At 26.3% G+C, this 13078-nt stretch overlaps 1 protein-coding gene across 5 annotated transcripts in view; it reads right to left on the bottom strand.

The window, feature by feature from the left end:
- LOC129974984 (obscurin-like) overlaps window positions 1-13078 on the bottom strand; it is a 236724-nt gene that overhangs the window by 103255 nt on the left and 120391 nt on the right. For all 5 annotated transcript variants that reach the window (XM_056087826.1, XM_056087825.1, XM_056087828.1 and 2 more), the window contains 8 exons: window positions 11918-12099; window positions 11632-11746; window positions 9902-10077; window positions 8476-8590; window positions 7034-7212; window positions 6586-6700; window positions 4582-4763; window positions 2685-2790 (listed from right to left, as the gene is read on the bottom strand). In XM_056087826.1, the coding sequence (XP_055943801.1) occupies window positions 2685-2790; window positions 4582-4763; window positions 6586-6700; window positions 7034-7212; window positions 8476-8590; window positions 9902-10077; window positions 11632-11746; window positions 11918-12099 (1170 nt within the window). The remainder of the gene's footprint in view (window positions 1-2684; window positions 2791-4581; window positions 4764-6585; window positions 6701-7033; window positions 7213-8475; window positions 8591-9901; window positions 10078-11631; window positions 11747-11917; window positions 12100-13078) is intronic.

Raw genomic sequence — 13078 nt, 5'->3', positions numbered from 1 at the left:
GTTAGTTGAAACAATATGGAAATACCTTTCCTAAATAGAAATTATCATCTGATAAGATAATAAAGGAAACCACAGAAACTAAAAGATTTCAGAATTAAATAGAGTCACAAATAAATGCTAAGAAAATTATATTTTTATTAAATTTTATAGAAATATTTTTTTTTCTGCGCTTTATGGGAAAGTTGGAAAGGTTAGAAATCCAATAAAACTGATTTATACACGACAAGCCTATAAGTTCTTTCTTTAATTGGTAGCTGATCCAACACAGAAATAGAGCTTTTTGACAAATTTCAAAATTTATGTACAATACTAGTCGAAAAATTGCGTGCTTTCACGTTAAACAAATACTAACAATCAGCGCATATAGACTTTATCAGTCCCATTTGAAAATAAGAGATGGCTTGACTTTCATCATCTGATAGTCAGATAAGAATTAATCTCATTGTATTTCAAAACACAAAAGCAAACATTCATGGTATTTGACAGGTATACTTTAATGTGCACCAGATATCAATGATCAGTCCAAAATCCATCTCATCTCTGAAATTCAGAGCTGGCTTGGCTTTCATCATCTGATAGTCAAATAAGAATTAATCTCATTGTATTTCAAAACACAAAAGCAAACATTCATGGTATTTGACAGGTATACTTTAATGTGCACCTGATATCAATGATCAGACCAAAATCCATCTCATCTCTGAAATTCAGAGCTGGCTTGGCTTTCATCATCTGATAGTCAGATAAGAATTAATCTCCATTGTATTTCAAAACACAAAAGCAAACATTCATGGTATTTGACAGGTATACTTTAATGTGCACCAGATATCAATGATCAGACCAAAATCCATCTCATCTCTGAAATTCAGAGCTGGCTTGGCTTTCATCATCTGATAGTCAGATAAGAATAAATCTCCATTGTATTTCAAAACACAAAAGCAAACATTCATGGTATTTGACAGGTATACTTTAATGTGCACCAGATATCAATGATCAGACCAAAATCCATCTCATCTCTGAAATTCAGAGCTGGCTTGGCTTTCATCATCTGATAGTCAGATAAGAATTAATCTCCATTGTATTTCAAAAGACAAAAGGAAACATTGAAGGTATGGGCATATTTGACAAGTATGCTTTAATGTGCACCAGATATTAATGATTAGACCAAAACCCATCTCATTTTTGAAATTCTGAGCTGGTTGGAATTTCATCCATCCACATCAAGACAAGAATAAATTTCTATTGTTCTGCTAAACAAAATGATGAAGTATGAACAGCAACTGTAAACTTTGAAGGTGTAAAGTTTTGACAAGCTTTCCTTAATGTGTACCAGATACTAATAATCAGACCAAAATCCATCTCATCTCTGAAATTCAGAGCTGGCTTGGTTTTCATCATTTCATTAGTGAGATAAATAAAATCTGCTTTTTTCAGCAATAGAAAGGGGGTTATATTTCACTTTCCTTTTCTTTTTTATTCATGAATAGAAAAGAAAACATTCTTTTACCCAGAAAGAAAATACCAGCATAGGAATTTTTAACGTTGTCTCCATTAAATAAATAGAAAACCCAAGCGGAACAAGGGTACACAAATAAAGAAAATAATTCGTGTTGTAATGATGTAATAAATTGTATGTAATAGCACTAGAATACAGGATGAAATGAAGTGAAAATTGGAATGACAAATAACAGATTAAAAAAGCATTAAAATTTACAACAACTAAAAGTTATTTTCAATCGTCTTTAAAAAGGTAAATTATATACGGAAGCAAATAATTAGAATTTCCTTGAAATAAATAATTTTATTTAATGCATGAATCTAATTGGTTTTGTTTACTCTTAAGTTCAGATCCAAGGTAGTTAATATGAGTTTAAAGGCTAATTCTTTTTAAAAAAATTATCTGGGCTAAAATCTTTTTGGAATACAAAGCACAAATATTCGTCAAAACTCAAGCCCTTCTAGTTTAAAAATTCATTACTCAGAATTTAAGTATTATATCAAGAGTATCATTTGGTCATTTAAAGGCGAATTTTTTTTGTGTGTGACAGTTTATTGCTCAGTATTTACATAAAGAAAAAATAAAAGAAAAAAGCGTTTTTCTTTGCAAGTTTGATTTTATTGAAGTTTTAAGAATCACATTTGGCCATATTGTGCGAAACATGTAATAAGATTTGATAGATATTAAAGATGAAAAAGAAAAATTTAAAATGAAGGCAGCTCATTTGATTTATTTTTTTAACTTCAATATTAACGAAATTAAATATATATATATATATATATATATATATATATATATATATATATATATATATATATATATATATATATATATATATATATATATATATATATATATATATATATATATATATAAAATAAATAAATTCCAAAATAATGTAATAAACGAGAATTAAAAAATCATCTACCCATTTAATATATGGATATTTATAAAATCGGCAGGAGGAAGAAGAGCGGGTAATCAAAGCTCAAAACAAATGGATTAGTCATTGACTTTGACATCGTAGGAATTTGCTTTACTCTGAAAGCTGTCTTTTGTTCTTGCATGTTTTATCTTTTACCAATTTCCGATTTTCTGTTGTTAGGCAATGTATTCAGAACTTAAACTTTAAATTCTGAGTTTAAAGTTACATGAAAATAAATACAAGTTTACTGTCGTTACAACTTACCAGACAACTTTAGGCTCAGGCTGTCCATCAAATTTGACATTAAGACGCAATGGCGCACCTTCTTCAGCTTCAATGTTTTCTAGGCCTTTTACAAATTGAGGAGCAACTATAGGTAGAAAATATGCATTCATTTATTTTAAAAAATGGTTCGTGGCCACATAAGATAGTATATAATAGAACTAGCATGCATTTTTTGACCAGCTTGCTAGCTTTGATTATTTACTTTTTAAGCTATTAATTAAAAGAATTTGGAATGCATTAATTTTTTTTTGTTATTTTATACGACTGGAAATTTTTGAAATTTAACTGAACCCTTTTACATCAAATTACTGCATATGTAAATTGAAAAGTGTATATGCAACGAAATGTAAGAGAAAGCGAAAATCTTGTTTTGTAGGTAAGGATTGACAACAGCGCGCAATTGAATGCTTTGAAGTTGAACATGAATTTCTTTTAAAAATATAGTTACTGAGTGTGTATGAAATAAAATTTTTAAAAAAATTATTGAAGATAAAGAAAAAAAAATATTCGTTCGGAAAGGAAACTAGTATTATTAAAAAGGTAATTATTTTATTTTAATGTAATGAAAAAACCAATTTTTAGAGATAATAGTTTTAGCGGATATGAACATCTATTTTCATAGGCAAGTCGTATCGATTACCCATCTGGCGATGATTATGCCACTTTTCGCGCTTGATTTTTTATGATTGGCTCTTTCACATCTTTTTTCTTCTAACTGAATGGAACTACTGGTGATTCAGTGAATCTTCTCCTGAACACTTATCATATTTTGAAGCTTTATTAATTATCTAAATGAGGTGTTGAATGAAATGCAGCAGCAAGAAATGTTTAATGAAACAGTCTGAAATTCGTGCAGTTGTTTGCTTGATCATAGCAAAGGTTATGTGCACTGAAAAATGTATTTAATATCTTCACGCGTATATAAAAGTAATTGTAATTCTCTTCAAATAATACTCATTCTTTCTGGTGAACAACATTTTATTTTCGGACACATTTTTTGTGCCTTTTCAGGTAGACTGTTACAGATTAGGACACCACTCACAATTGGATGCCACGTCTAGGTCACAGAATCGTTCTTACACACTCTACTCTCAGATACAAAAAAGAATTAACAGAAACTTTGTACTCGACAGATACGCCATCTATCGGCGTGAAGCTGTAACAGTAATTACTAAAGTACTAAAAAATATTGTTATAGAATATACTTAAAAGAATTGAAAAAAATTGCAGAAAAATGTTATGGAAATAAAATTTAGTACCACTAAAAAGGTAGTCTTTAAATTTTAAACTGATGAAAATCTTAGTTTTTGTACAATAATATGCTCCGAAGTTATTGACAAAAAGCGTTGAGACTTTGATTAATTAAAAAAAAAATTAAGATTCTGAAAACTCCCTTCTTATTATTTAAAGTAAATTAAATCAAGCACTCTCTTCAGTATTATCACGTCCGGGTCACCATTTTTAGTGTTTCTGATGTTTAAAGAAAGATGAAATATAACGAAATATATTCATTACTATTCAAAATAATCAAAATTGAGATTATATTAAATTCGTTCTGGAACCGGTAGGTTATAGAAATTCAGATGTGGTAGAAAAAATGCTTCAAGACATTTCTTCCATCCAATAGCATACAAGCAAGCTTTTTTGCAGCCAATAAGGTTCCAACATTTGAAATTATCCTATAAATGTCTTGAACGATTCTTGCACCAAGCGTGACACGTGTTACATCACGCAATTTATAGCTATTGTGCATAATGTAAACATTATTATTTTAAATAAATTTCTAAACAAGATATGTTTAAAACACTAGACGCATTATTCTTTTTATCAATATGATGTATCAAGAGAATTTTACTTAGGTGCAGCACTGTCTTACCGGAGACTGTCAACCTGCCGCTTGTGGTCTGAGAGCCGAAAGAATTTGAGATGGTGCAGGCATATTTTCCAACATCGTCTTTGGTGGCTCCGTGGATGATCAGAGTGAGAGAAGCACCATCCTCTTCGGTCTTCAGCTCTGTGTGCTTGTTGTCGATGGTGAGCTCTGCACTGTCGAAGGTCCTGAATAAAAAAGATGATTTAGAATGGAACGTTCAAGTCAAATATTTGGAGAGATCATATTCAAAGTTTTAACTCTACTGTTTTAAATAAGTGAAATTCATAAATGAGCATAATTATTCGAATAAAAGAGAAATGTAAACAAAAATACGAAAGATTATATATCCAGTAAAGAAGGCGACAAGATTTGTCTTTCTTATTCAACTTATCTTCGTAAAAATTTGTATGAATTGAAAGTTATATTTGCTTGTTATTTGAAAAAATGTTTTCGTAAATAGATTTGAAACTATCTAAAATCAAGGTTAAAGCTCCACTCACCATGATATTGCTCAGAAAAAATAATAACGACTAAATTTGAGGCTGAACTTCAAATATTCATATATTACAAAAAGAGTAAAAATTTTTTGTAAATATTTCTGTTTTATATTGCGGATACTTCATTCAAAAGTATATTGAAAAAATGACATGAAAAAGTATATTGTAAATATTTCATAAATGAAATATTGAAAATATTTCATAATTTTTTCTTATTAAAATGGTATAAAAGTAAAAATTTCTGAAATAGAGAAATGCATTATTAATGATGAGAATACATTTGAGGAAAATTTACTAATCAGTTTGACACTTTTATTCAGTTTGAATCTTTTCATGTTCGCAAAGTTTGAATTATGTAAATAATTTGTCATACACTTTAAAACGCGCTAGTTTTGAAATTTTGAACAGCTGTATGTTTCCAGTGACAAAGCACTATATTGATATTTTCAGCGCTTAACAATAACATTTATTTTATTACCAATTTTAATTATTAATTATTATTCACTTTTAGAAATAAAAAAGGTTTTATAAAAATGAGCTAAGATAGTTCAAAAAAACTATTTTATTAGCGTACAAAACAGTAGAAATTTCTTTTTTATTTTGATTATTTTTCATTTTTTTATCTTCAGATCAATTGTTCTTACAATTGATTACTGGGACCACTGATTATCATTGGGACAAATTTACTTCTAATTATCTTTAAATTAAAATTAAGTCTTAAGGATATCAAAACAATGTTTTGTCATTGTGAACACACAACCGTATAAAATTTCAAAACATTACTACATCTGAAAGTGAGTGAGAAATTGATTAAACAATTCCAATTTTATGAACATAAAAAGCTTTAAATTGAAAAAGAGTGTCAAATTGATTAATAAAGACACTAATAAAGCATCTCATTATTTTCTTACTGCGAGAATTTTCCTTTTATACCATTAAAAAAACAAATATGAAATAAATATAAAATAATTTAATTAATTAATGGTTAATGTGATTCAAATTCCATCTAATTTTCACAGGATTTTTATTTGGGTTTCTAAAATAATTTTTCTTTTCTAAAATAATATCATACCTAATTTATGTAAAAATATTAAAAATAAAAAAATTATTCATGTATATATTTTAAAACATACCGACGATTAATATGTTGTATATAATTTGCATAAAAATAGATTTATGATTAAATTTTTTTGGTTCATAGATTATAAAATATAAAACTATAAAAATTGAAACTATGTCGGCTCACTCTCTATTTCAATTACATTACTCACAACTTAATAGATAACGATGAATTAAGTAATACGTAATTCTTCTTTAGCATTAATAATACAAAACTCATTAAAAAAACAGGTACAAAATTCATTAAACTATTATTGGGAAAATACTCGAAAATCTTTACCAGTTCATTGTTGTACCTGTTTATAAATATCGCATATGAATCCATTTCACGAAATTTAATTAGTTTAATTTGTTAAAATTAAAATCTGAATAATCTCGAACGAAATCTCACCATTTTGCATTTGGTTTAGGTTTTCCAGTAAATTTTACAGTGAATTCTGCATCAGTTCCTTCTTTGACATCTTTGTCTTTCAACTTCTGTGTAAATTCAGGAGATGATGTTGATTCTAGTCGAAATCAAAATAAGTCATATATAGTAAATATTAAAATGTATTTAAATTAATAAAATGTTAAAATTAGAAGCAAAAAAATCAAAAGTTAAGAAATTTAACCATCATTAATGCAGAATTAATATAATATAATATAATATAATATAATATAATATAATATAATATAATACAATACAATACAATACAATACAATATAATATAATATAATATAAATGTTAAACATCATAAGATTCTTTAAATATTATATGATATTTCTTATTTTTTCATTCGAAAAATTATATCGCGCGCTTTTTTAGCTTAGTATTTATTAAAAAAAATTTCAGAACTTACCAGATACTGTGAGTTTACTCGAGGTGGTCTCAGATCCTTCTGAATTTGTGATAGTGCAAGAATATTTTCCAGAATCTTTTATCTTTGTATCTTTGATGACAACTGTCAATGAATCATCAGCTTCCTCTATTAACTTAATATGTTCACCGTCGATCATAAGCTCAGCATCATCTTTGGCCCTACATAAGTGAAGAAGAAGAAAATATAAATTTTGATTTTCATCTTCACATTAACTAACCTTTTTTTTTATTTCAGGAAGAAATAAACTTATTTTAAATAAAAACATTTACAACTGACAATTGAGAAAAATATTCAGTTTGAAAAATCAGTTACAAGCTGCACTCGTTTATCACTTAGAACTAAATAAATCAACATTTTATCTGCCTTTTGATATAATTGAATAAAATCGTTGAGTGAATTGATTGCAAAAATCAGGTAGATTCATGCAATATAAAGACACCTGCTTATTGATAAGCAGACAAATGGTGATTTCTTTTCTAAAATAATTATGTGTATTCAACCTGTTCTTCCTTCAAATTCCCCTTCTCGTGACATTTCTGAAATTACAAAATCGATATTCCTTCGCAAATAGAATTTTTACTGCATTGGGGAAATTGAAAGAGCAGAGGCTATTAGACTCATAAAATTGCTCATGTTATTTTCATACCATGCCAACTTTATTTTAGTTTATTGTACGTTACTATTACGCCACGTGACATCCCTAGAGCACAGATCGCACCTGATCAGTTTGGGATAGATGTGAGTGGAAAGGGATGATATAAAACGATTTTATTTTCTAATTTTAGCTGTAGAAAATAAAAGAACTTTGAAAAAATATATGAAATAAAATTTAGAACGCTGGAATTGTTTTTACAACATACGAGTTCTGAAATTCTCAAAAGCAAAATTGTTACTGAACCTCCAGTTCACATCGCCTTTTCTTAGGCACTTCTACATTATATGGAGAAGGGTGATCACTAAATATTGACGAACGAAAGGCTTTTACTGGATATTTTCAACATTTATTAGTGTCTCCTGAAATATTTTCATTTTCCAGTATTTATTTAATTTCATATTAATTTATTTAATTTTAGATTTATTTATTTAATTTTAGATTTATTTATTTAATTTCATATTAATTTATTTAATTTCATATTAATTTATTTAATTTCATATTAATTTATTTAATTTCATATTAATTAATTTAATTTTAAATTTATTTATTTAATTTTATATTAGTTTATTTAATTTTATACTTATTTATTTAATTTTATATTAGTTTATTTAATTTTATACTTATTTATTTAATTTTATATTTATTTTCTAAATGTATAAAGATGAATGGTAAAAAATTATTTTTAATGATCTAATCATGATGCAAAAAACTTAGATGTTAAAAAAATTTAATTTTTAGATATAGATTTGTACAGTTTGCAGCTTACCATTTGACTGATGGTTTCGGTTTGCCAGTAAACTTAACGGTATATTTCACAATTTGTTCTTCTTTCACACTTTGATCTTTCAAACCTTTTGTGAACTTCGGAGAACTTGTCTCTTCTGGAAAAAAAATCATTAATAACAAAAACTGATAAATATATTCTTTCAATTTATTTCCCCAAAAAAGGTTTTGAAAGAGAGTTGAAAATAAAACTAAAATATATCTATGATTCAATTGAAATTATAACTAAATACATAGAACTATAAAAACCGAACTACAAAAACATTATTCAATCATGATTTTTTTAAAAGTTTATATTATAAAATAAATGGGTTAGAGTTTAGATAACTTTAGGCTTAATTAAATATATTGGTAATAGATAGTAATTTAAGTAAAATAAGTAATTTTGTAGTTAAAAATAGTTTTCTAATAAGGAATTTTAAGTGCCCTCTAAACAATATAAAAAATCTTCTTATATCTATTTCCTCCTTGAAAATAAGAAATGAGTAAAGATTGAGGGAAAAAAATTAGTAACAGCAAATTGATGAAAAAAATAAGAAAAGAATTCGATTAAAAAATACTTAAAAATAATTTAACTAATAATTTCGGACTACTTTATTTTAGAAAAGAATATAAAAATATATTTTAGCTTCTTCTTCATAAAAAAATCATTCTTTTCAAATCATTTTAGGAAACTTAATAATTATAAATTTTAAAAAAATTATATGAAAAATTTATTTTTACATTTTATAACAAATTTTAAAAAATGACATAAAAAACATTTGAATTGATGAGGAGAAAGGTGCAAGTTCAATTTCGCTTTTTTTCCTTTCGCTTTTTTCTAATAAATGATACGATAATCACAGATTAAACATTGATGGTAAAAGTGATATTATTTCATCCTTGATTCATTGATTCCTGGCAAATTTTGAATTTAAATGAGTATAGAAGAACAAGGTTCAAACTTAAAACTTGATAATCTGATGTTTCCGGGTTTCTTCACAATGATTCAATCATTTTAAATTCTTTGTAAAAATTAGCAAAAGTAAATTTTTTAAAAAAAATTTACAGTAAGATATAGACAAATTATATATATATATTTGCAAAGTACAAAAATTTTGTAAAATTCGAATATATATATATATATATATATATATATATATATATATATATATATATATATATATATATATATATATATATATATATATATATATATATATAAAATTAGAAATTTACGGTAAGATATAAACAAATTATAATTTTTTATTTATTTATTTTTTGCAAAATACAAAAGTTTGTAAAATTCGAAAAAAAAAATATTTTTAAGTAAACAATGGTAGAAGAATTACTGCTCCGAAAAAATCCTTTCTAATATATTTAAATAAGGAATCATTAGTAAAATTGTTGATTTAGTAAACTGTATGTACCTTTAACAGTCACCGTTGACGTTGTTGTGTCCGAACCAGCGGAGTTGGTAATCGTGCAGGAATAATCCCCTGCATCTTCTTTAGTGACGTCATTGATGGTCAGGGTTTCTGATTTGTCTTCTGTGGTGAGTTCATAGTGATCATCGTCAATGACTATATCTTTACCATCTTTTTTCCTAAAAGTTTTTATAAAAATAAATTTGATGCAAATTTTGTTATTTTTTTTGTATTTTGTATTATTTGTCCGTTGTATTTTGTTTAGTTTTTCATTTAAAAAATAACAAATTTCAGATTTAAGAAGAAAAAAAAGACCCGATGTGTATATTAACAATCACATCATCAGATAAAAAAAATTCTAAACTGTGTAAAATATCAAAATAAATGTCCTAAAAGTTAATAAATCTTTTTAGGTATTAATTAAGCAACTAAGAATTATCTTGTTATTAGACAAGAATTATTAAGACCTACTTAGTTATTAGACGAGAATTATTAAGAGTTACCTAGTTATTAGAGAAGAATTATTTAGAATTACCTAATTATTAGAGAAGAATTATTAAGAATTACCTAGTTATTATACAAGAATTATTAAAACTTACCTAGTTATTAGAAAAGAATTATTAATAATTACCTAGTTATTAGAGAAGAATTATTAAGAATTATCTAGTTATTAGACAAGAATTATTAAGAATTACCTAGTTATTAAATAAAAATTATTAAGAATTACCTAGTCATTAGACAAAATACAAGGTCCTAATAAAAATAAACGAAATAATAAAAAGCCTTCAAAAAGTTGCAAGTAACTGCACATGTATTAAACTGCTCCTTTTTTGTTAAAAAAAAACTTTTTCGACGAATAGTAGACAATTTATCCACACATATTCTTATTTTTAGTTGAGTTATCTATGAATGTGAAAGTTTGAATTTGTTTTGAAATCTTTCTATTTTAATAAAACGGTCATTCCAGCTGCCGATTGTATCTTGAAAATAAACATATAATATCAGCAATTCTATCAAGATGTCCAATTGTTCATTTGATATTATACTGACAATTTCTGCTTATAAAAAATATTGATAAGTTAATTATGTAGAGAAACTTTTTTTTGAATGAATATTAAGAATCAATATTCGAAAAAAAAAATTCACATTCTGTGGTAGAATTCAAGTAAGATTTGCATATTGTTGAAAGCAGTGAACATTATTAATTTATATTTAATAGAATAACTTATTACAAATTACAGAGAAAACAATGCTACTCAAAAATATTCAATCGTAGATGGCATTAATACGGAATTGTTCTCATTTAAAGCTACAATAGAATAACATTATTACAAATTACAGAGAAAACAATGTTATTCAAACATATTCAATCGTAGATGACATTAATACGGAATTGTTCTCACTTAAAGCTACAATAGAATAACGTTATTACAAATTACAGAGAAAACAATGTTATTCAAACATATTCAATCGTAGATGACATTAATACGGAATTGTTCTCACTTAAAGCTACAATAGAATAACGTTATTACAAATTACAGAGAAAACAATGTTATTCAAACATATTCAATCGTAGATGGCATTAATACGGAATTGTTCTCACTTAAAGCTACAAAACAGCACCAAGGATATGCTGACAGTTTCAATTTATCAATTCAAATTTAATACTTTGAACTTCATTCTTTTTATTTGTACATACACTTTTCAGAAAATAAGTATTATAAAATAAATACCATTTTGTTTCAGGCTTTGGAACACCATCGTATTCAACAGTGAGTTCTATAGTCTCTTCTTCTATAGTGGTAATATTTTTCAACTTCTTAATAATCTTTGGGGCCTTTTCTGTTTCTGTTTAAATAAAAAAAAAAAATGCAGAAATATATATGAAAACGGCGGACAAATATTTCATAATAATTGGCATAAGAGACAATGTCATAATGTGATGCAATTTAATATTGATAAAATAATTTTTCGTGTTTTTTTTTCATTCCAGCAATAATTATTTTAGCATAATTTTACCTGTTACTTCTAATTTACTAGATGTCTTCTCGGAACCGGCAGAATTGGAAATAGTGCAGGTGTATTTGCCAGCATCATCTTTTGTGGCCTTGTTCAAGACTAAAGTCAAGGAATCTTCTGCTTCTTCGTAGCGCAGTTCAAAGTGCTTATTATCAATGGTCAATTCAGCACCGTCTTTGTCCCTGAATATTGAAAAAAGTCATAATTTAATTCAAGGTTGTTTAAAGCGGATTAAGTGAATATGAAAAAAATAACATAGGAATCTGGCATACAAGAGCAAATTAAATGCATAATGACAAAATCGAGAATTAAATGCATAATGACAAACATAAAAAAAAATTGTTTTATATCAGCTCTTTTGCACAAAAAATCAGTCATTAGATAGTTATATCACCAAATAAAATAAATATTATAATTTGAATATTCTTTGTGACACAAATTTTCATTTAGGGATGAAATTCAATTTTTTGTACAAAAGAATAAATAGCTAAAATATTGTAAATACTGCAAAAACTGATACTGTAAAAAATTATATTTCACTTAATTCGCTCTACTTTTCCTGCCACTTTAGCTTTAAGGAAGAAAATAGCAATTTCTTCTATTTATGGAAATGTTTAAACTTATATATAAGCACTGCATATGAATTAGGATAAAAATAAGGGGATTTAATGAGATAGCTTAAAAAAACAATCGTAACTAGAGAACTGAACAAACTTGCAAGCATACATCTATCTATATATATTATAATAATTTCTAATTAATCTATTTTCTAAAAATAATTTGCTAATTACTCGAACGTCTTTTCTGTAACTTCACCTTCTAAGTGGTGCAGGTAACTATTTTCCCACATAACCAAAATGCTACGTCGGCAAATTCCTTTCTAAAACTATATAAGTTCAACATACTATATAACGGCCTATTTTTCTTGCTATTTTTGCCTATTTCTTGCATTATTTCCAATTTGGTATGCTGCATCGTCTGGTACTCGTTTTTAAAAAGAAATCTTGATAACAAATAAAAATTGAGCTATTTCTTTAAAAATGACGAAAAATAAAAATTGTTAAGGAACTCTACGTCTATTTCTTCGAAAAATGTTTTACACACACACACACAAACACACACTAGTGTGTATATTAGAATTTATACTAATATACACACTAA

This window comes from Argiope bruennichi, chromosome 7, assembly GCF_947563725.1.
Source record: "Argiope bruennichi chromosome 7, qqArgBrue1.1, whole genome shotgun sequence".
In the NCBI taxonomy this organism is placed as follows: Eukaryota; Metazoa; Arthropoda; class Arachnida; order Araneae; family Araneidae; genus Argiope; species Argiope bruennichi.
This window is presented reverse-complemented; position numbering and strand designations above follow the sequence as displayed.